Consider the following 12,454-nt stretch of genomic DNA (forward strand, 5'->3'; position numbering starts at 1 on the left):
TATATTATATATTATATATATATATATATATATATATATATATATATATATATATATATATATATATATATATATATACCCTTGTTAGGATAAGTTCTGGTTTTAGGATTGTTATGGATGTTATGGAGCAATTCCTAATACCTGGAATATTTCACATAATCTATTATAATATAAATTATACACAGATAAAGAGTGTATTGTTACCAATCCAGAAACGTCAAGCTAGTGTTTCATCTTATCTTTTCCCTCTTTTCAGACGTTCGTGGTGATCGCCAAGGACAGGACTATCTTCCGTTTCAGCACAACGCACGGATGTTTCATCCTGTCACCCTTCAACCCGCTCCGCCGCCTGGCACTCTTCACGCTTACACATTCATATCCTTTCATGGGCAGTACGCCGTATATTCTTATCACTAGATATGTTTGTAGTTATGATACGTACAGCGTAAGACCTAGCGCGAATAGTTTTGTCACATGTGCTTCATGTTGGTTTTAATATCCCCTTTATAGCTTTCGTTATTACTTGATTTCATTGTTTAAAGTGAATATGGGATGAATAAGATGACGAAGTCATATCCAAAATTTGCCAAACTTGCCCGTGAGAATTTGCATATCTCTAGCGAAATCTGGTGAGTAAGAGACTGCATGTATAAAGCAGAAAGAGACAACAATTTTCATGAAAAATGCATATAAAATGTTGACTAGTGTGGTCTTGAAGCGATAGATTCATGTTGTGTTTTACTTGGTATGTTTGATGGTTCCAAAAGGCATGAAAAAAGACGACAGAAAGAAAAGCTTCCATCACAGATTGTGCGCCGTCTTTTCCTGAAAACGATCAAACCCATAAAAGCAATATTGTTGCCATGGCAACAAACGAGAGTAATTCATCACAATTATGTTAATGAGAAGTGATGTTGGTGGCGAGCAGTCGTCACTGGGAAAGCAGCAATATTTACGTAACATGGAATTCTTCCACACACAAACTCTGCATGTGCATTTCACATATAATTGTACATGCAGAGTTGGCGTGGTGAAGGTTCTATCTATATCTAAGAAGTTTATTCTGAGAGATTATATCTAAGAAGGGAACTCTTACAGCCATGTGTTATGGAACATTTTATGGTACTTTTAGTAACATATTTAAACGCTACAGTAGATGGCGCAAACTTCTTGTTGATAAATGTAATCTTACACTTTAAAGAAATCCGTCATTTACGGAAAGTATTTCGTTTCAATTGATTGCATTGTTGTTTTGTGTTGCACTGTGCTGATTTGAGTTTTACTTGTTGTGTCTTGTTGGGTTGCTGTATTTTGGTTGGCGCGGTGTTGTGATGTATCCTGTCGTTCGGTATAGTGTCGTGTTGTGTGCTGTGTGTTGTTAAGTTGCACTGTATTGTATAGTGTTGTATTATGTTCCGCTGCGTTATGATACAATGGTGGCGATGTTCTTTTTAAAATGATGATTTCTTCTTATGATTTTGTTGACGACACCCCCACGCTGGCCTCACCACCATAAGAGGAGGCATAGCTCCCCTCTTCTATCGACTTTTTCTACCCGCTCAAAACGTCGATCCGGGAGAATACTGGCGTTTGCATACTGCGACGAGATCTTAGAATTCAAGCTGCTGGAAGCAAAGATTGATTTTCTGAAGATTTGATACGACTTTTGGGCCAGGCTCTGATTCCGACTCTGTTTCAGGCGGGAAATTTTAAGTGTAACGTGGGAATTCTCTCCACGCACGCGACACTTTTAATAATTTATACAGTTTCTGCTACAGCAGATAATAGATATAAGTGGCACCCAGGAGACTTTGGACGGATTTTTGAAGTGAGCTGGATCGATTGACGGCCCCATTCCAAATGCTCCTAGTTGTAATTGAGAATCTGCAAGGAAATGGTAGAATATGACCTGGTAACAATTGTCGGCTGACGCATTACCTCACACAGCAAACATTACAGCACTAATGCTGCCGTGTGATGAGACGTGCAGATGGACGACACGGATCCGCACAGTTCGTGACCTGACAGCAAATCAGATAATGGAGATCCTCTCCCCGGTATGGTCCGTGTAGATCACACAGCTCTGATACAGCAATCCCTCACAAGTCATACAGATCAACCTACAAGCCGATCTCATATGAAATGAACTCGTCCCGCAGGAACCAAGACTAGTTGAGACTAGCCAGTGGTAGGAACACCCACCTGCAGTCTGCATTTTGCAGTGGCATTTTGAATATCGCAGAAGAATATTCAACAACCTGCAGTTTTGCAGACTGAAAAAAAATCAAGCTAGGTGTTAAATGGTGTCGGCATAATATTGTTGAAGAGCTTTTTTTACTGTAATATATATATAATACAGCTATAAATTATACTATATATATATATATATATATATATATATATATATATATATATATATATATATATATATATATATACTAGCAAATATATATATACTATAATTTTGCATGCATTTATTTCATTGCGAGCACGATGTATGTAAACATGCATTTTGTATGTGGCATGGATTTAGGCCCGGAATGTGTGTGTTTACAGAAAGTATTTCCGTATTGTAGAACAAAATTTTGACATTATGCAATATTGCAAAACACTAAAGATGATTTCTACCACGGCTAGTTGTGTTTCTAGGTATCAGACAGGGTGGCTGCAGAAGTAAAAGCCATAAGTCTAATATTTCGAGGCAACACAAACGTAAATCAGATTTCTACAACAGGTATGTACTGTACTACAAGATGTTACTGTGAGTCTAGTGAATGTATTGATTGCTAATAAATGGATTATTTACTGGAAGAGCTACTAAATATGATAATACCGGTATAGTCATATCACGGAGCAATGCATGTGCAGGTATACAAAATTATGTGAATAATCAATGTTACATCTCAGACTAGAATCATGACTTTAGCTCGAATGAGCTAAAGTCATGATGCCATAAATGCCTTTGTTCAATCAACTTCAATCAGTTTTTTTAGTTCTCGAACAAGTCCTGGAGACGGTAGTTTATTTTATTCTAACATTTAGGCCACAGCAAGTAATTTCCATGGATGACATCAGCGCGCGCATTAATTTTCGCCTGATTTTGGAAAGAAAACAAGAAATTTTGTTGCCGAAAATGGGCAAAGATGTCTGTTGCCATGAAGGTGGATGGCAGATAACCATGAAGAGAGGAGACGCTGATTTAATGTTTTGTTTCTTACTTTGATGCAGTGATATGTGGTGTTGGCTGTGTATATGTGATGTTCCCACTGAATGAAAACCATTTGTACAATGATTGAGTAAAAATTTTAACATGTAGGAACCTTGTTTTTTTCGGCCCGTCTTGTTTTTTTTCGCCCGCTCGCATTAGATGTGGAGTCTGCGGAGGATGTCATCCATAAAATTTAGATGCTGTGGCCTTACCACAAGACATGGTGACGGCACACTCAAGATTTTCAACTTATGGAGGGCCATAGGATCATTTTTACCTGCGTTAAGTGAGGAACGTCGTGTAAACTACCTTTCCCAAGGGCACGGCAGGATTCGGCCTCTCGGTTCCGAGCCGAGCGCCCTGCAGTCTGGTCACACGTCCCCACGACGGTAGTTCGGTCCTGCATTAGGAGGTGACACAGAACTGTAACAAGTGTTGTACATCTACCTGCTGTACACAGTCCGACACAAACAAGGCGCCGAACGATCACCACCTGAACACGGGAAATACAATGCGAGATCAATAGTAAACAGAATCTTTCCAAACTTGGTATTTTCGACATCTATCGCGAAATAGATTGAATAAAGGAACAGTGCGTTAAAACGTAGCAAACTGCGCTTCAACACGTTCAAATGACCAACAACCGATCGACCCATGACGTAACCTATCGTTGACTGGACGTTTATATTTCCAAATCCCCCCCCCCCTCACTATTAAGCGATGGTTCGTTCCCCCAGGTGTGCACAGGTTTCGTTATTCCTCTCAACGAAGAAACCAGGTGATGGACGATCATAAAACAACAGTGACAATCCTGAAAAAAACTACTCTAGGTCGTAGTGCTGCATACCTAAACCCACATTTAGGTTCAGGTCCGGATACAAGTCCAGAGGTTTAGGTTCAGTTCCGGACTTATAAGTCGGGATCTAAACCCATGGCATATACAAAATTGCATGTTGGCAACCTTGCAATGTTGTCTGGGTGAAACGTTGGCCACATAACTTGGAGGCCGACACTTGACGATGCCCAATGGCAATGTTTTCTTCATTTTGCAGCAAAGATTTTGCAATCTATGGAAGGTTTTAGGTGGTTTGGAAAGAAAAGGGGTATGTGAAATGGTCTTGTATGGTAATAAGTCCGGACTCAGTTCTTGACGTTTATGTTCTTTTTTGGACTTGAACCTAAACATTCTTACAAGTCCGGATCCTAGTCCAGTGACCCGGTACGCAGCACTACTCCAGGGTATGTAGATACATCCTATCCGAGTGAGTCATATTCATATCCAATAATGATATGTGGGCCACTTAACTGTCTGTTTCTGTCAAGTCCTGTTCGACAGTTAATATCTTGTTTGTTTCGTTAATGATAATTTATTTTTTCAATGATCGAAGTTTTTCCCTAACCGAAGCTCACATTATTCAGCACCCTTGTCATGCTGACCATCCTTGTCAACTGCGTTTTCATGGCGCTGAACGATCCACCGAAGATCACAGAGTAAGTACCCGTTAAGTCGTCTTCTGTTTACCCGCTATTCTGCATCCTCTGTAGTCTTTGGATTTGACACATACTGGCACCATCCAATAATGTACAGTTGTAAGTTAAATGAGGAAGAAAACTAGTGGTGTACAGATTTACTAGAGCGGTCTGTGTTTGACGCACCTCTTGCATCACGCCAAGTGCACGTTTTAGTTTGGTCAAGACAGTACTGACATGTATGTCCCATTTCAGCTTTTTGTCAATTGTAACACCTAAGTATTATATGCTACAACTACATTCAATACTTCCCTATTGATGTTCTCTTGTAGTTGATATGACAAACTCCTTGGACCGGGAACCACCCCCGACCTGATGATGATGATGATGTAGTTGATATGTTCTTAATAGTCTCTTGTTTGTCCCAATAAGCATTAATTTACACTTACTTGCATTAATTAAGAAGATGTTGGCTACAAACCAGTTGGAAAGTCTATCTATATCAGATTTCAAGGCCTGCTGAATAGTTTTAAGGTCTGGGTAGCTGACATATACTACAGTATCATCAGCATAAAGTGCAATCTGGCATGAATTAAAGAACACAACTGGGCATGTCATTCACATATATTATAAACAGGAGTGGCCCTAGGATTGAGCCTTGGGGGACTCCATAGTTTACTGTGCAAAAATCCTATGTGTGACCATTAATCTTGGGGACAGCTGGTAAGACACTAACAGGCCTGTAGTTACCTGCCCCCGTCCTGTCCCCAGCTTTGATAATTGGTACAATCCGTGTTCCTTTCCAGTCTGTAGGAAATTCTGATGTTGACAATGAGAAGTTCATGATGGAGGTTAGCGATGCCGCAATGACAGGAGCAGATGTTAGTAGTAGGTAACAGTTTAGTCCATCTATTCCGCTGGCTTTGTTGACTTTCATGGTTAAGAGTTTTAAGAGCCTTCCACATTCCGACAAGGCTGGTCTTGCTGACAGCTGAACTGTTTATCACATCTGTGTAGTGGTCCCTTTAGGAGTCCAGTATGACTTTCTTTGCACTGTTACGTAACTTTCTATAAGCATCCCAGTCCACAGGTGACTGTGTTCTTTCATCGTGTTGTGTTGCATGGTCTCGTTCACACTAATCTCAGGTTTAGTAATCACAGAATAATAGAGCACATGCAGAATAACATCAAATGAGAACATTTCATGGAATTCAGATCCTGGTGTAGTGGCAGATGAAACAATAAAATGTGCTTTGAGATGCCCCCTGTTTATAAACTCCAGTTAGTTATATAAACAATATTCAGTCAACCTTTGTTTATCAATCAGAGCCATGTTTAACAATGAAATGTGGTCTTTGGGCAGGTTGTCTGTCCATAAAATAGTAAAAAATGTATCCAGTCACATGAAGTCCATAAATTTCATTTAACATTTGCAAATTCTGTTCAACCACATCTATCTGGAAGCACCATCCACATTCCGGCCCTAGGGTTGTTCGTAATGCCATAACACCATGTAACACCATGTATGTCTACTTTATTTTATTTTATTTTATTTCATTTTATTTTATCCTATTCTAAGTTACCACATTTGTGGAAGGATTGACATAATAGGTGAATATCACCTCTTCAAGATGTCAAACCTGAGACCAGACTGTAAGGTTTGAACCACTCACACCGGGAAGGTCCCCTACTATTTTCGATAAGTGTAGTGGCCATGGGTTCTTTAACGTGCACGGGACCTCCATTTAACGTACTAATTTACACCTGAGTGAAGTGAGGAAAGTCGTGTAAAGTACCTTTCCCAAGGGCACAAGATCGGTGACACCGGGCAGGATTCGAACCCGGGACCTCTTGGGCCGAACACGCTACCGCTTCGCCACACGATCCCAGCTATGTCGTGTATTACCCATGTCTCAGGACTACGTCAGTACTTACACCTAGTCTGTTGTGTCTTGTCCAAGTCTCGGCACTGAAGCTGACCATAGTGGAATGTTTTATGTATCAGCAATTTTGATACACAACGCATACATACTGTTACAGAATCCTCTATAATATCTAGGGGTCCTGTTTATTTCTTTTCTACGTTTTTATTACACTGTAGGATTAAATTTTGTAGCATCTGCTTTGTGTTGGTCTCATCATATCATCGGCCTCCTTCCGTCTGAGTAGACGATGGGCTTGGTCCAGGAGGAGCCCGGCACATCACCGTTCAATGATAATGACAAATTGATACCCTCCGTCTGATTCTGAAATACTCAATGTGTTTCATGATTTCATGATGTATCTTAGATCCCATTGCAAATTTGAACAGATTGTTTTTATCATTTTCTATTTTCGGTCTCAATGTCTACCTACCCTACTATACTTTCCACTTACATGCCGTATAGTTCTGTCAGAGACGATAGTGCCTTTAGTTCGCTTTCAGCTTTCAGTGCCTTGTAGTTTCGAAAGATGGTAATTGAATGCCTGTATCTCCAGATGATTGTAGTGCCTTTTATGGGGCAAATTCTAATTCTTTTCTTTCGCTACCGCACGTGAGTGAACTCTAAATTCAAAAACAGATTTCTGAATAGTAACAAGTGTTACTGGTGTGTTAGGGCGATATAAATCCATATGTTGCAAACTATATAATCGTGAATTTTAAGGTCACCACACTAATGAATAAAGACATTTTGATACCCCGTTTTCTGCTCTATCAGCTTTGGGTATACAGAAACTTAGGAATCGGCGCAGAACGAATTTTAGGAAGGCTGACATTAATGTGTCTTTGTAGAGTCAATTCCGCGTCACCGTGTGGGTTGTTATTGTCATTATTTAGAAATGTTTTGAATTCTTTGTAATTGTTTGTCTAACATATTTCATAATTTGGAAATATTTTGAATATCTTTTCAACATTCTAAATAATTCCCTGGTTTTGTAAAACGTTTGAAATATTCCTGATGTGGAATACGATATTTCCAATAGTTTCTAAATATTTCTAACAGCACTCTACCATTTTTACCATTATTTACAATTATTTCTAACATTTTGTAAATAGGTCAGAATATTCAGAAGAAGACAGAAGAGTCGGATTAGCACCTACTTTTATGGGGGCAATTACCCACATTTACCATTTGGTTATTTGAAATATCTCTAAATATTTCGAATAGTGAAAGAAACACATGGGTATTTCAAATGTATTCTAAATAAAGAGATCTTTGTACAGCCACTTTCAAAATATCTAAATGAATTCAAATATATTCAAATTTTCATTTTCAAATTTTTGACAAATTTAGAACTTTTGTTACTAGGGTATTCTTTTCTTCTAAATAATTCAAAAGTATTACAAACATGGAGAAAAAACCACACGGTGACGCGGCATTGTTTTGTTAATTGTGGAAAGAGTGAAGGATGTTGTTAGTAGCATGTGGCATAATGTTGCGACTGGTCTCTAATAGAGAATTTTTCGCATTCTAATATAGGGAACAATATTTCGATATGTAAACTTGTACTGAAGTTGAGAGTGTATACACAAACCATTTGATATTTCATCTGTACTCCCCACTCCTTCACATTGACCAAGAGCGACTCATTGGGGGTGGCAAAATATAACCTCAGCGATTAAAACTCTTCGTCTCGTTTGTATTCTACACCTCCTCTCCGATCCCCCAGCGAGCGTTTCTGGTGCTGCGGAACACCCGATAGAAACATCTAGAAGGTTGTCATGGCGCCGCGTTTCTACTTGGAAATCTGTAGATAATTTCCTCATCATAACCTGAGTAGAATCACCATCAGTACGCACAATAATATGCAGATTTCTGTGTATTGCTTTTTATATGTTTCAGTTAAAATAGTGTCAAGGTAGAATCCAACCTGTGATACTCTCAGGTTTCACTAAGATTGAGTAAAAAGAAGAATATTTCTCTGCTCAGAATACCTGCCAGTGTAAATGTTAGCAGATTTCTATTTGTTTTTTTCCACGCGATTTAGCAACATTGAAGGGACATCATGCCTACAACAGTCACAACTACAAAGTACAATATCAGACAATGAAGTTCAGATGTTGGATGAATCCTGGGAAGTATAGCGCATGATTGGAAAGTTTGAACATGAACCGAGTCATGGACCTTGGATGAAGCCATGGGTTAGTTTTGCCCTGACACTTCGACGCCATACATTAAACTAGTTTCTACGATGTTGGTGTTTTACACAAACGGTTAGACTCTCACCTGCTGACGTTTCTACATTTCAATGTATGTTAGACTGGAGAAAACCCTAATATCCTATGTTTTACCAAGCAGATGAAATTATTTTCAGTAGCTACTTTGTATATTGTGTGAAATTCTTTCAGTGCCACCAAAGAAACCATGGATCCATTTTTCTATTAAACTCATCCACCCATTTGCGTCTGATCGGCACAATCCTGTAACGAAGGTGATTAATAATTCAGGCTCAGCAGTACTATGTGAGAGATAATTTGCCCCCCCCCCTCTCCATTTTCGTCAATGAAATTATATGGCTGTGTGGAGCTTGATTCACCATTACTGCCCTCTAGACAAACAGGTATTACTTTTGAAATACACTGAATAGGGATATGTGTGTAACTGTATGTAAAAGTCTAGTGGAGCATATTACATTTTGAACTGATGATAAAATGTGAAGTCAAGATGTCATTTCCAACAGTAAAACAATCAAATTTCTTCTGATTTTTTTTCTCGAGAGTCAAACATTATTCCTTGAGAATAGTATCATGATATACATGTACCAGTTCTGTACATAGTATATTATGACTCATGTCTTTTATAGAGATTACATGTCGGCAGATCTAGAATTAGAAAAAGCTCTATGACTGTTCTATTTACACACAGATCGGACATGTAATTGTATATTTGCAACGTAGAACCCTAACCGAGCTCCCATTGGACCTCTAGGAAGAGCCACCGAAGCCGATTGGTCAATCTGTTGTAAGTACTGAGGCTTGAACTGATTAAATTAGCCTTCACAAACAAAACAATGACAAGGTTTTCAAACCTTATTGAACAAGGCTGCTGTTTTCTGCTTGGTTCTCTTGAGTGTTTTTTCATAACTCCATTCCTCTTTATATGTATTTCACGGTCGATTCGATAAAATGTTGAAATGTAAGAGCAGCATTCAATATAGTTCTCATAGTTAGAATAATTTCAAAACCAGAGTGCACAGAGAAGAACCCCAGGTAGGGGTTACCTGAGAGTCATCATCAGTGATTAAGACAGATTCATTTTTCTATTAATCTCAACCCTTTTGATTCTTTCCATTTATCGATGCGTACCTATCATACCTGGTTAGATCGACCTCACATTATGCTATCATGGAAGATTTGCGACAACCAGGAAAGTGTAGCGCTGTGGAATCTAATAAGAACTTAATTGACACAACAAAAGTACAGCGACTTTCGTAAGGTCTAAAACTGCATGTAGATAGACAAATACATGGGTAGAACGAAATTAACCTACATACAAAACAATAGATGATTCAACTAATACTACTTGTTCTAAGGTCTAAACATTCTTTGATATATTTACCTATTTGTACACAGTAAGGGTTATTACCTTCTAGGATGAAATTAAATTTATCTATAGCATGAAATGTAACAAATTCTGTTGAGCAAGCGGAGAGAAGGTTGAACAGCTTTGTGCGTTTATCATTATAAAGTGTACAATTCAATATAAAATGTTGTTCGTCTTCAATATCATTGGGACAGAATGGACAAAATCTCTGGTCGCGGGGGATTTTTTTTTATCTTCCTTATTCTATATTCAATTTATGGCTAGAAATTCTCATCTTTGTAATCGATCTACGAACTTCAAAATTCTGTATTTCAGAAAGATAATTTCCTTGTCCGTATCTCTTCTCTAACATCTCTGTTCCTGTACTGTGTGAGGTCGGCGCCCCCCGCTGTCGTGCGAGGCCCCTTCCTGCGTCACTGTATCAATGAGATCTGCAGCGGCTCAGGCGTAAACATGAAAAACAACGACAGAATATGGCCTATATGCGCCACTCCGATCGATTCGTGGAACGTGACGAGGGTCCTGATTGGGCAATTTAAGATGCGAAACCGCTCCAGAATACCAAATCAACTTACCGCCATATTTGTCACCAAAACGGTGTGAGAACATTTTGCAGCGCACCTGAAAGGTGCAACTGAACGTAGATGATGTGTGACATATTAAATCAACAAAAAATTGATAGAAAATACTATGTACATATGACACAACACTTTTCTACGTCATCAGTCTATTCAGTTCACATAGAAATAGCATCCATACATAGATGAACGGGATGTCAGCCAGGTTCAGGCGACATGATGCCAAATTGTGTTCAAGTCTATTTCATACAGGCAGAATCTTTATATACACAAGCTATTCCGTCCTGTGGTGCGGAAGAGGAAAGGGCCCCACCATTTATCGCTACGCACCTTGAATGTAAAACAGTGGGCGACCATATTGGGAGTAAGACTCAATCTTGAAATATATCCAATATCGGAGCGTTAAAAAAGTATAACCTACACCTCTTTAGGCTTTCGTTGTTTACGTTTTGACATAATTTTGTAGGCTACAGAGCAGAGCTCAGAAACTTTGATCTGAGCGTGGATTTTCTGCAAATCATTGCATCAGTATTAATAGGACGGAAATATTGTCGGTATCATACTGACAACTTTCTGAAAATTATCTATCCAGAAGAATTATGCCAATCATAGAACCCAGAGTGCAGAGAACGATATCCTGACGAAAAAGGGTAGGATAATGGGGGAAAGCAACAGAAATCGAAATGGGGCCCGTAGCCGCGAGGGTTAGTGATTGTGGGGCCGTAGTAAGGAGGGAGTTAGTACAGATCCGTTAACGTGTGAACCTGCAACAATGCAAGTACCCCACCCATACTCAACACGGAATTATAATATTAACAAGACACATACGATGAATTACTAGTTTGACTGGACATTGTGAGAGTAAGCACACGAACAACTTTACTGAAATGGACATATGATTTACTTTGTCAAAAAAATTGTGTTCGTAGCATAGATTTCCGGTCAGTATGCAGTATTTTTTTCTTTCCATGATGGTCCTAACGAACATAATCTCTATATGGAAACACCCCAGCATCTGAAGGAGTTTTTAAAAATTCCCAAGAATTTGCATTTGCTAAACTGAATTACGCGCGACTAACTGGATGTTGTTAGAGTATATATTATATTTGCACAAATTTTACACAAATATATCACCATGAATATGGGATTAATTCTTATTTGAAGGCTATGGGACTACCTTTGCCTTCTTACCCTTTTTGAAGTTGAGGAAGTACGGGAGACCGGGGTTATGTCATTGAAATACAACACGACATGACCAATGCCGGGCCTCGCACTCTGCTCAGATCAGGAATTTCAACAGAACATTCTGTGACTGACAGGGGCTTTATGGAAGTCCGTCATACACAAAGGTGTCTTTCAGAAATCAAGAAATCTTCATCAATTTGTGCAATAGATAATGAAGAAGAAAAGGATTGTACGCAGAAAATAGCAGGATGGCGCATATCAGCTTCAGCCTCACGGCAGCATCTCCAGACAGACTTAGCAGTCCGCCTAACTGTGGTGTGAGGGGCCCGGCCTGGGGCAGGTTACTTTTACCTAACTCTCCAACTACTTACAAAGAATCGATGATATGTGGGTCGCACAAATATACTGCTGCCGTGAACTGTGCATCCGGAAGTCAATACAGAGCATTATAAGAGAGATTAGGTTAGATAGTTAACGTTTCCTCTTTC

The 12,454-nt window shown here is 39.1% G+C and overlaps 1 protein-coding gene across 5 annotated transcripts in view; it reads left to right on the forward strand.

The window, feature by feature from the left end:
• The window catches only part of LOC109467626 (sodium channel protein type 4 subunit alpha B-like), an 86,780-nt gene that overhangs the window by 5,359 nt on the left and 68,967 nt on the right, over nucleotides 1-12,454 (forward strand). For all 5 annotated transcript variants that reach the window (XM_019765643.1, XM_019765642.1, XM_019765646.1 and 2 more), the window contains exons 2-3: nucleotides 257-375; nucleotides 4,619-4,699. In XM_019765643.1, coding sequence (XP_019621202.1) covers nucleotides 257-375; nucleotides 4,619-4,699 — 200 coding nt within the window. The remainder of the gene's footprint in view (nucleotides 1-256; nucleotides 376-4,618; nucleotides 4,700-12,454) is intronic.

This window comes from Branchiostoma belcheri, unplaced genomic scaffold (assembly GCF_001625305.1).
Source record: "Branchiostoma belcheri isolate BF01 breed outbred unplaced genomic scaffold, Haploidv18h27 scaffold185, whole genome shotgun sequence".
Classification (NCBI taxonomy): Eukaryota; Metazoa; Chordata; class Leptocardii; order Amphioxiformes; family Branchiostomatidae; genus Branchiostoma; species Branchiostoma belcheri.